General features: G+C 41.5%; 1 protein-coding gene across 1 annotated transcript in view; it reads right to left on the bottom strand.

Annotated features, from left to right (window-relative positions):
- Positions 1 to 3042: 3042 nt before the first annotated feature.
- Positions 3043 to 11632, bottom strand: part of LOC144529235 (glyceraldehyde-3-phosphate dehydrogenase-like) — a 10198-nt gene continuing 1608 nt past the window's right edge. The window contains exons 3-12 of the mRNA XM_078268240.1: positions 9365 to 9464; positions 8973 to 9082; positions 8759 to 8849; positions 7669 to 7784; positions 7034 to 7115; positions 6618 to 6769; positions 5826 to 5904; positions 5399 to 5482; positions 4962 to 5059; positions 3043 to 3427 (exon numbers count right to left, since the gene is read on the bottom strand). Coding sequence (XP_078124366.1) covers positions 3358 to 3427; positions 4962 to 5059; positions 5399 to 5482; positions 5826 to 5904; positions 6618 to 6769; positions 7034 to 7115; positions 7669 to 7784; positions 8759 to 8849; positions 8973 to 9082; positions 9365 to 9464 — 982 coding nt within the window. The 3' untranslated portion in view covers positions 3043 to 3357. The remainder of the gene's footprint in view (positions 3428 to 4961; positions 5060 to 5398; positions 5483 to 5825; positions 5905 to 6617; positions 6770 to 7033; positions 7116 to 7668; positions 7785 to 8758; positions 8850 to 8972; positions 9083 to 9364; positions 9465 to 11632) is intronic.

An 11632-nucleotide genomic window follows, 5' to 3' on the forward strand; every position in this document is an offset into this window, starting at 1 on the left:
CGTTAGCTAACAGTTAACTCACTAATTGCCCCCCCTAACGTTAGCTAACGTTAAGCACGTTTACCAGGCTCCAGTAGTAACCTACAGCTTTATTGCTACATAATAAACCTTATTTTACCACACAACCGTTTCACGCGCCTGAATTAATTTGCTGTAGCTAACTACAAGTGTCGTTTGCTTAGCTAGCTTTTATTATACATATATTGATATATCCATGGGTCAGACTCTTTTGGGTAGGGTGACCAGACGTCCCCGGTTTCCGGGGACAGTCCCCGGTTTCGGTGACCTGTTCCCGGCTGGAGCTGTCCCCGGAAATTACCCCGGTTTTCACTGTGACTGACAGACCCGAAATTGGAATGAAATAGTCGTGCACCCTACACGCACAGGCTCAAGACAGCCAGAGCAAGCACTGCTCTGAGCTCAGAGATGTTTTAGAATGCCCATTTTACGATGCTAATATTACTGTTTATTTACATGGAGTCTGGTGGGTTCAGCGAACATAATTTCGCGGACTTTTTAAGGATCTTACTCTTTAACAGAAAGGTCGACCTCCTTAGAAATCCTTTCCATAATGTTGACACTTAGAATATTAATCTGAGCCTGTCAGTGGCAAAACGAGCACTTTTATGAACGTAAAAACAAGCTGTACAATTGACGTCCTATTAACTTACATTGTAGCTTGTTTCGCTGTTTCCGACTGCAGTGATCTCGTTTAATACCGGACCAATGTCAAAGGAAAATATTTCCTCAGTAGTTTTAATTGTATCCGATACTCAATGAGCTGTTGCAGAAACAAGCCCAACGTGAAGCAATAAAGCAAAAGCTGTCAGATCAATGTAGTGCAGTAAACATTACAACATTTCCCTCTGAGATGTAGTGGAGTACAAGTATGAAGTAGCAGCAGAGGCGATTCTAGGATCAGACCTTTAGGGGGGCTCAGCCCCTAATGAGAATGTGACACGGATATGGCGCATGCAAGTGTTAACCCCATTGCTGTGACAAATTGCAAGAAAATTAACATTGAACTTACATGAAATGTTATCATATTTGCATTCTGCATAAATCTCGGCACACCCATTACTCTCTGTGAAATATCTCACAAACTCTTCACTCAACACAGTATCAGTATCAGTACAACAAGCGGTCCCTGAGTAATCCGGTTTTGAAATTGTAACAAAGTTTCTACATGGTCTACAACTTTATAATGTATTCTCATGTAAACTATGTCAGCACAGAGATTTTTTGTAAATTGCTTAGCTAGTGTAGTCCACCATAATGGTTATTATATTGCCAGATTCCAGACAATCCCACTTAATTATATATATCCCACTTACAAATATAAATATATATTTCTACTGGTATGTATCCTAGTGACATTAATGCAAAAATATGAAGAAAAAACTATTCCACCTGTGTGTGCATGGTTAAAATTCTGAAGTGCAAAATAGTTCAGGCTACAGCACAAATATTCCCATCCATAGATATATGAATAATCACGTCTAACCTCTGAATTTCTTTTCAAAGTGCACCAGATTGATGCATTTAAACGTTAAAATAAAAAGAATTTCTTACAGGGGAGCATGCCCATGGACCCCCCCCCTCCCCCAGGGGGGCTTGTGCCCCAGTGCAGCTCTAGTGACCCCCCTGGGGCAGTGTCCCCATTTTAAGTTTACAAAGATAAAAAAATTATCTGTTTTGGAGGTATTTACGCTTCTGAGCTGAAAATGTCCCCGGATTTTGTCTCAGAAATCTGGTCACCTTACTTTTGGGGTTCATCATATTTCCCTGTGTACCCAGAAAACACTCTCTCTCACTTCGCCCTCTTCTCTGGCCTGGGTGTGGTGTATCCTACAGCCTGATTTTATTTTTGGCTTTTCTCCCAGAAACTAATTTCATATGTTGCACCAAACTCAAAGTGACTTGTCTGTCCAGGTCTAACAGAGCAGCTGGAAGATCCTGGCTGAAAAATATATTTTAACAGCCCACTGTTTAAATTAAGTGTTTTGACTAAATGCACCTATACAGTGACAGGTGACAAACTTTAAGTAAACTGGAACATCTGAATCTTAATGTGACATATCAAAATCTATACAGTAAGGTGTAATTCATCACATACTTTGACATATGCTATGGAAACATGTAACTTAATTGAGTTGCCCATTAGTTTTAGCTTGCACCATTAAAGTTTTTTTTCCCCACTTTGCACTACCCTCTATATCTTATTGGTAAATGTAATTTTTTTATTTCTTTTAGTGCTACTTATAAGTTGTTCTTTATTTCCTATATTATGTTATTCTAATTTAAACATTGTTTAAATTTTTTGTGTAGCATGGCGTAGGTGCTAAAACTGAATTTCGTTGTGCAATCCTCCTGTATTGTATAATGACAATGAAGCTGAACGTTTCTGTATGACAGATTAAGCAAGACTGACAGTCTATGATGGATGATGCAGATAGAAAATGTTTGCCTGCCATCAACTGATGTTTCAGCATGTCAATGACTGGGGGACATTTTCTCCCTGATAAATTTGTAAATGAAAAGTGACGCATACACCACAAAGTGTGGAGTCTCATTCATAGTTTGAGGAGGGGTGCGACTGTCACGGTCAACTGTTTAGACATAGTTGAAAGACAAACGTTTGATATAAAGTTATTAGGAGTGACAGGTCGCCCCAGAAAACTACACACACTGTATGCCATCCTCCAAACTCTCATCCTGCCTTCCTCTGGGTTTCATAATGTTAAGACTTAAACTGCCTAATTACATTTTGGATGTTCTTCCAGAAATTAATTTTGTATTCTGCACCAAACTCAATGTCACTTGTCTGGGCAGGTCCAATAGAACAGCATTAGGAGTCTAAAAATATAGACCGGTGACTAAGTAGATTTCAGAGTGACAAGTTAAGACTCCACCTATATTTCAAGGCTTAAGGTAGCAGCATAGGCACTGACGGAATGAGCGCTATGGACCGTTTCATCTTAACACATTCAAAATAAGACCCTTAATCACAGCGAGTACAAATTACATCATGAAAACGGCAAGTCTTTCCACAAATGGAGGACTTTATTATCATTCATCATTAAGTGCAAAAAAGGAGCCGGTGTGCATGTTTAGTGCAACCAGACCATTCAGTACAATACAGTTCAGTGATGGAAAAATATCTATCAACACTGCTATGTGCAGTCCTCACTGCTGGGCAGAGCTGAAGTGACTATCATAAACTTATTATCATCATCATCAGCTAGACAGTTTGTTGTTGAAGATGTTTGCTCCCGGGGAAGGGGGGGAAATGGCATGGCATCCAGTTACAGCTGAAGGAAGAGGGTAAGGATTATCACTATGAGTGGCGACAGGACTTTACTCCTTGGAGAACATGTGCTGGACCAGGTCGCACACACGGTTACTGTAGCCAAACTCGTTGTCGTACCTGCAGACACAGTCAGTGGTAGAATGTTAAGTACATTTACTCAAGTACTGTACTACAAATTTGAGGTACATGTACTTTACTTCGGTGTTTTCTTTTCATGCCATTTTCTACTTCTACTCCACTACATCTCAGAGAAATATTGTACTTTTTACTCCACTACATTAATCTGACAGCCTTACTTTACAAATTAAGATTTTTGCACACAAAACACATGTAGTTTATAAAATAGTTTTATTATAAATTAAACTCCCATCATATACTGGCCTACAAGTCCAGCTGACATGATTAGACCATTAAACATTCAACTGTTTGGATTGTTTCCAGTTTCTAAAACGTGAGGATTTTTCTGCATGTACCTTTACTACTTTAAGTACATTTTCCTGATAATACTTACTGTACATACTTCTACATAAGTAACATTTTCAATGCAGGACTTTTACTTGTAACAGTATTTTTACTGTGCAGTATTAGTACTTTTACGTCTTACTTTAAATAATACTTTTTCCACCACTGCACACAATTAACAGAGATGTTAGAGATGTATGGGATATTAATGAAAAGAAAAACATCCTATTAGAGGGATGCATGTTTTTTTTATTTTTTTTTTTTTTATGTAAAGATATTGGGGGGGAAAAAAAAATTTGAATGGGCGCGTTTTCAGAAATTGTTGTCTAATGAAAAAAATGCCGTCTTAGGTGTACAGAAAAGTGAGATTTAATGAAAGAAATGGTGGACACACTCAGCACAGAATTTAATAAAGAAGCGGTGACATTTTGGTTATAGACCTTAATCAGGCATCTATTGTGTGAGCAAAACATAGCTGCTTCTTTAATAAAAAAAATAAAGTGTTTAACAGTAGATTCACTCTCTAAAACACCAGTTTTAGATGGCTGGGCAATATGGGGAAAAAAAAAAAAAAAAAAAAAAAAAGCTACCAAATGACCCAGATCCTCCCACAGCAAAACACCAGTGCAGTTGAATTTAAAAAAACAAAAAAGGGGGTAGCTGGCGTCTCCCTTAGAGATAGGGTGAGAAGCTCAGTTATCCGTGAGGAGCTCGGAGTAGAGCCGCTGCTCCTTTGCGTCGAAAGGAGCCAGTTGAGGTGGTTCGGGCATCTGGTAAGGATGCCCCCTGGGCGCCTCCCTAGGGAGGTGTTCCAGGCACGTCCCAGCTGGGAGGAGGCCTCGGGGAGACCCAGGACTAGGTGGAGGGATTATCTCTCTAACCTGGCCTGGGAACGCCTCGGGATCCCCAGTCGGAGCTGGTTAATGTGGCCCGGGAAAGGGAAGTTTGGGGTCCCCTGCTGGAGCTGCTACCCCCGCGACCCGACCCTGGATAAGCGGATGAAGATGGATGGATGGAAAAAAGGGGTTCTTTGCTTCAGCTAAAGAAAGCTGGAAACTTCTCTTCCCCAGTTAGGGTTTATATAAACTTTGATCCATATTTCGCATCATTACCCGATTAGTGATTACACTGAAGTTACACTGGTCCAGAGACATGACTGATCCTGCTACGCCGCACACTGTTAACTCACCATGAAACCAGCTTGACAAAGTGCTCATTCAGTGCGATGCCAGCACCGGCGTCAAAGATGGAGGAGTGACTGTCGCCATTGAAGTCTGTGGACACAACCTGAGCAGAAAGAGGCGGACACAACTGTTTTTATACATGCAGAGCATAGTGTAGCCGTAAACTGACCATGCAGCAACACACGGTACAAAGTACAAATAATCTTCAGATTTTACTTAAATGGATAATTAAAAACCGTTTAAAGATACTTAATCAGTTCTAATTTAGGAAGGGTGGAAATCTTGAGCTGTCATGTTGCTGCCATCTGGTGGCTTATGTAGGCTCTACACACACTCCCATAAAAATGACATCAGACTGTTATGTTTAAAATATATCCATTTATATGTATAGAATTATACATGATAATTGTGTTGTAGGAATATGTGGACATGTTTTCTGTACCTGGTCCTCTGTGTATCCCAGAATTCCCTTCATGGGTCCCTCAGCAGCGGCCTTCATCACTTTCTTGACGTCGTCGTACTTTGCCTGAAGGATGAGACATTCAAAAAAGTGAGGATTCACATCATAGACGATAAACCCAGGGTTAGGTTTCAAAATGGCAGCTTTAGTTTAAGTGTCTATTATGAAGTGTGAGCCGGGTAGCATCCAAAGTCTAAATAACAAAATTGGAGCTATGAGTACCAAATCTGTAGATTGGGTAAACCCAAGATTGAACATGGTCTGGTTACGGACTACAGACTACCAAAACTGTTGAAATTTTGCAGAAGGTAGAGCAAGACTTTTTCCCTTTGACTCCAAAATTAGTCAAATAGTTAGTTCAAGTTAAGCAGCCACTTAAACCTTTATTTAAAGATTAGGATACACTTACGGGCTTCTGCAGACGGACAGTCAGATCAACGACAGAGACGTTGGGGGTGGGGACACGGAAAGCCATGCCGGTCAGTTTGCTGTAAGAATGAGACCGTCAAGAGTCAGACACCAAGTAAAAGCAGTCGAAAACACATTCGATACACATGATTTTAATCTCGATTTTCTCCTCCACAGGAAGGTCAGAGCTAGGTCTAGCTCAGCTAGAAGTGACACCACCACACTTTTAAATATGTCCCACACATGAAGTCTATGGTCGGTCCTAATGCGCGCCATACTTGCAAGTAATTTTAGTGTGTCGAGAAAACACACTTGGACACATTTAATTGAGAATGCGGTCATCTTGTAGCTCAAATACATGACGCACATCCTCTGAATTAAATGTTTGACCGAAAAATTCTGGCAGGATAATTGTATTTTCATCAGAGGGGGATATTAGGACAGACCATCGGTAGGGACCAAGCATCTTTTGATGAACATGGGCAGATTATGAGACAATGGGCCCCTGGGTACAGACAAGCAAAAGATCCCACCACTTCTACACAGGAGCTCTCTGTTGTCGTTTTCTGTCTTTGTAGTCATTACTAGGGCTGAGTTAAAATAATTGATTCTCCAATTTAAAACCGATATTTGCTTGAGTGATCCGATATTAAAAAATTCCCCAAATCGATCTTTTAATACATGCCTTTTTCAACATGAATGTATTAAAAGGGCATCACGTGACTGGCCAGGAGTTGCAATTTCACTGTTGGCAGCTATCAAGTCACAACCCTAATGAAATTAAAAATCATACCCATTCAGTTCAGGGATGACCTTGCCCACGGCCTTGGCAGCTCCAGTGGAGGCGGGGATGATGTTCTGGGAGGCACCGCGGCCATCCCTCCACAGCTTACCAGAGGGACCATCAACGGTCTTCTGTGTGGCGGTGGTGGCGTGGACTGTGCTCTGGCAAAGAAGGAGCAAAAGGTCGCAAGACCGATTCACGATTCATGTGCTGAATAAGATTGTTACGATTACATCTTATAAATTAGGCAATGGCACTGTTTATAATCAGTACAATAAGATTGCTAGTTTGTAATCTTGTACAATAAACTAATGTACAAGATCAAAATCCATCATGAAATGCTCTTTAATAACAGGTGCAGCAGTGTTACTGCAGTGTGTAATTTCAATCAATGAATCCTTCAATGAAATTATTGAGTTCTTTACCATGAGACCCTCAACGATGCCAAAGTTATCGTTGATGACCTTGGCAATCGGTGCCAGGCAGTTGGTTGTGCAGGAAGCGTTGCTATGGAGACAAGGCAGGGACTCCAAGTTAGAAACGATACTACTTACATCAGAAGTGCACAGACACTCACCGGTATATTTTAGGAGACATTACATGTCATTTAGCTGACACAGGAAACATTTTAGCCAAAGCGACTTACAATTCCTATATATGTCAGAGGTCGCACGCCTCAGGAGCAACCAGAGGTTTAGTGTCTTGCTCAGGGACACCATGTATTGCAGTGGGAATCGAACCCGGGTCTCCCACACCAAAGGCATGTGTCACCAAAGTCATATCCACTGTTCCATCACCACCCCAAGAGATGATCTTGGTTTGACATTTTTTGGCAGAGCATGTTTTTAAACCATCCAAATGTTCACATTTTGTCCCTGCCAAGTTTGATAACACGTCATGTCTGATTATGAATCCGTCCAAAACTAAAAAGGTCATCATAAAAAACTACTAGAGCTCTAAAATAGACAAAATAAATTACAGTAAAACAGTTTTAGTAAGCCACGTAAACTGCCGATGAAATCTCCAATTGCGACTCCCTTCAGATCCAGCGGCGACTCACCTGACAACCTTCATGGAGTTGTCGTACTTCTCGTGGTTGACGCCCATGACGAACATGGGAGCGTCAGCGCTGGGAGCGGAGATCACCACTCTCTTAGCACCGCCCTTCAGGTGAGCCTAGAGGGACACACGACAGGTCAAAGGTCATGAAATGAATAATAACATTCATGCATTTTAAACTGAAATGCATCATCATAATTTCTATACAATAGTCATTTGTAGCTCCTTTTGTGAGCTAGATCAGTGATTCCCAAACAGGGGTACTTGTACCCCAGGGGGTACTTCTGCAGTTGCCAGGGGGTTACGTGGAAAGCTTGTAAAATAAATGACACTACATTTTATTTATGGGTGCCTTTGACACCTTACATGAACAAAAAGTAAAATATATAAAGTAATAATAAATAACTACTTTGAAAACATTGAAATTATGATTTGACTTGAATATATCCACATGTTAACATTAAGTCAACTGTAACACCTTAACACTACATTTTGCAGTTATGCAAGAGTGTGTGAAAACTAGTTAGCAGCAAAAGTTTAGCTAAGAGTAATAAAATGGTAGAAATAACTAGCTAAAAGTAAGGGCCGTTACAGGGCCGCGTGCATTGGCTTAACGACAACAACTGGGACGGCACATTTTGTTACGCATCGACGCATAATGGCGGCCAAAGCGTAGCGATGCGTAGCCTTGCGGATACGTACCGAGGCGTTGACTATGTAACGGCCCTAAGTTCAAAAGAGCAGCTACAGGAATGGAGAAATATATGAAGTTCTACATTGGGGATCAATAAAGGGTTACATGAGTTCATCTGACAGGGTTGTGGGGGTGCCTCAGACCAAAAAAGGTTGGGAACCACTGATCTAGATTATAAAACCCATTTACTGTACATGTAGTGTATGCTACTTTTTCTTGGTCAAATGTCACGTTATCACCTACAGTTTAAAAGAAATTGTATTAAAAGAAAAAAAAAAAAAAGACAAAATCAAAAACACAATTTCTTTCCAGACAACAACATTCAGTTTGTCAGTTGGTTTTATGTTTCTTATAATTATCTCAGTGAAATCAGCGTGGCAGCAGTTGGTAAACTTACAGAGGCTTTTTCGATGGTGGTGAACACACCAGTGGACTCAACAACATAGTCCGTGCCAGCATCACTCCACTTGATGTTGGCGGGGTCCCTCCTGTATGTAATAACATGTGAGAGGTCAGACAACATCTGGACTGTGCAGGAGACTCATATAGGTAAAGATGCGTAAAAGTCACTTTGTTAAAAAAATAAATTGTTAATCTAAAAGTGTACGTACTCGTGGAAGACCATGATGTGCATGTTGCCGATGACCAGCTTGCCTCCCTCGGCCTTCACCTCTCCGTGCTTCCACACACCGTGAGTGGAGTCGTATTTGAACATGTAGACCTGCAGGAGGGGAAGACCGCATGAGAGGAACATTTAAAAACATGCAACACCTGCATCTCACAGTAAAAGATCCATTAGATAATATTTTTTCCACTCCAAACCTGTATATTCACTCTCCGTCTCCACTAACTCCTCATAACCCAAAGATGATTTTGCAGACTAATCGTACTAAGCTTGCCTGCCTCTTAACACTGGCTTATAGGATTGGCGCACACACACAGCATTATGAACCATATGGAAAACCATTTACAGAAAATAATGCAGTGCGGGAAGTCCTCTCACCATGTAGTCCAGATCGATGAAGGGGTCGTTGATGGCCACCACCTCCATCTTGCCTCCTGCGGCGGCAGCACGGGTCACCAGACGGCCGATACGCCCAAATCTGAAATGCAGAAGGATACGGTCAGCATCGAGATGTAGAACTCAAAACGATAGGGTTTTCCCTGGTTTTGTGGAAGACTTAGGTGCACGCGTTTAGTGGGGGTAGGGGCATCTCCTAAGAGATGCTTGGTCTGTCCTGTAAAGTCTGCAAAATTCCTTAGATCTCCTCGTGCTAAGCTCTTTGTGTCCAAACTGAATAATTTAAAAAGAGAGCAGCTTTATGAGCAAGACTGCTTCACCCACCTAACACCACATTTCACCCTCTCTGACCTGCAGGTGGCACTGAAAGCCAAAACAAAAATGTGAGTCACAGCAGAGGAGACAGCAGCACCATACAAGGCCTGCCAACCTTGACTGAAGATAACAATGGCTGGCACCGGCAGCCGAAAGCCTGTTTACGCCTAATATGGCTGCCGTCACAGCAGGTCAAACAGCGAGGGGCCCGAAACCGGCAAGCGAGGCAAACAAACGGAGGGCAGATTTTTTATTTGACATATTAACCACTTCACTGGGGAGAAGGAGACACAAGTAGGGCGTGTGAGAGTAGAAATCTCCTACATCCTTTATTTTAACTTTGAGAAAGAGATAGGTGGAGGAGCAGACATGAGGCAAAGTTAGGTCTCAGACACGCATCAACCACAGGAAAATAGAAATGTACTGCATGAGAACTGTCAAATTCAGGTCTACTTCTGATAAATCTAAAACAATGTGGGATAAATGGCACTGTCTGAGAGCCTGAGGAAGATTAATGAGTTGGCTGAAGGTGTGTGTATGTATGTTATATCTATCCATCCATCAAATTCGCTTTTTGGATTGTTGTGGCTTTTTGTAATGGTCTGACTGACAAAGCTTGCGCTCTTCCTGCTCATAAGTTTTATGTAAATAAATGATTAATAAAAAGGAATTCAGTCAGAAGTACAGAGAGCAGAGTTGCTACACAATAAGTAACATTTAGCTTGTGAAATGTGTCACGCAGACTTTCCTTTAGTGAAAATACGCACTGAACCAGGTAGGAACTAACCTCAGTCAACACTATACAGCAAATGTGTGCATTTATTCAGAGAAAGCCAAGATTGTGTCAGCTGACTCGTTGATTAGGTAATTCTAAGAACATGTCTGCAACTCCACTCCCAGCACGACTGCATAAATGTCACAGAAGTAATTGTGCCACCAGAACCAAAACAGCATATAGACCCAATCACAACGTTTGTTCACAATAACTTTTTATCCAAAGCATCTTTGGTAGCGTTTATGTGCACATTATAGGATGTGCTGTCTCAGCTGCTTACACCTCAATATGGGATACATAAACCATCTCATCCCTGTTAAATACTTATACCGATGCTGTCATATAAAGCTGATACATAGGACACAGCACGAGGTATGGCGAAACCACCTTGCACTCCGCTCTGAAAAAGGATGTGATGGCTGGGCAATATGACATCAAAATGATTAAAAAGTCTATTGTATACTTTATATTTTCTTATTTCTACTTTAAATCCCAATAGAGAAACTTTTCCTCTGTATTTGAACCATGTTTACCATTTATATTACTGTTCTGCCTTGCTCAAGAGCAGCAGTATTTCTAATAACTTGCTTGCATGTCTTTGCAGTGGGAGGAAACCCCAGGTGATTACTGGGAGAACACGCCAACAGTCCTTTAGTCATAAATCCTCAAGTTTTTCTGCCTTCCATCACAGGAAGAATGGACATGAAGGAACAATGTTACACTCGGTTAGTTTTGGGAAGCCACCAAGCAACCAGTAGGCCAAAATGGACAAGAGCCCATCTTTTGTTCCTTGAGGCTCAGTGTTGGTGTTGGCACGAGGCCTGAATCAAGGAGCTAAATCTCCCTGCAGCTGGACAGTAGCTGCTTCACCGAAGAAGAAGAAAACGTTTCACTGGTGATCTCCAAAGTCTGAGCAGTGTCTACAAATCGCCGGCCGGATGATATCTGAACTTCAGCGGAAAGGTTAGAGGGTTCAAAATTAGACGAGGGGAGAATGAAAAGGAATGTGACAGCTGAGGAGAGCAGCGATACAGACAAGAGGGGATTGGAGCGGTCTGAAGGGTGTGGAAGAAGAGGGGCCACCAACCGTGACACCACAACACCACCGACTATAAATAACCAGAGAATAAACAGGTCCTGTCCAGAGTCCTGTCCCATCA

The sequence above is a fragment of the Sander vitreus genome, chromosome 14 (assembly GCF_031162955.1).
Source record: "Sander vitreus isolate 19-12246 chromosome 14, sanVit1, whole genome shotgun sequence".
Lineage (NCBI taxonomy): Eukaryota > Metazoa > Chordata > Actinopteri > Perciformes > Percidae > Sander > Sander vitreus.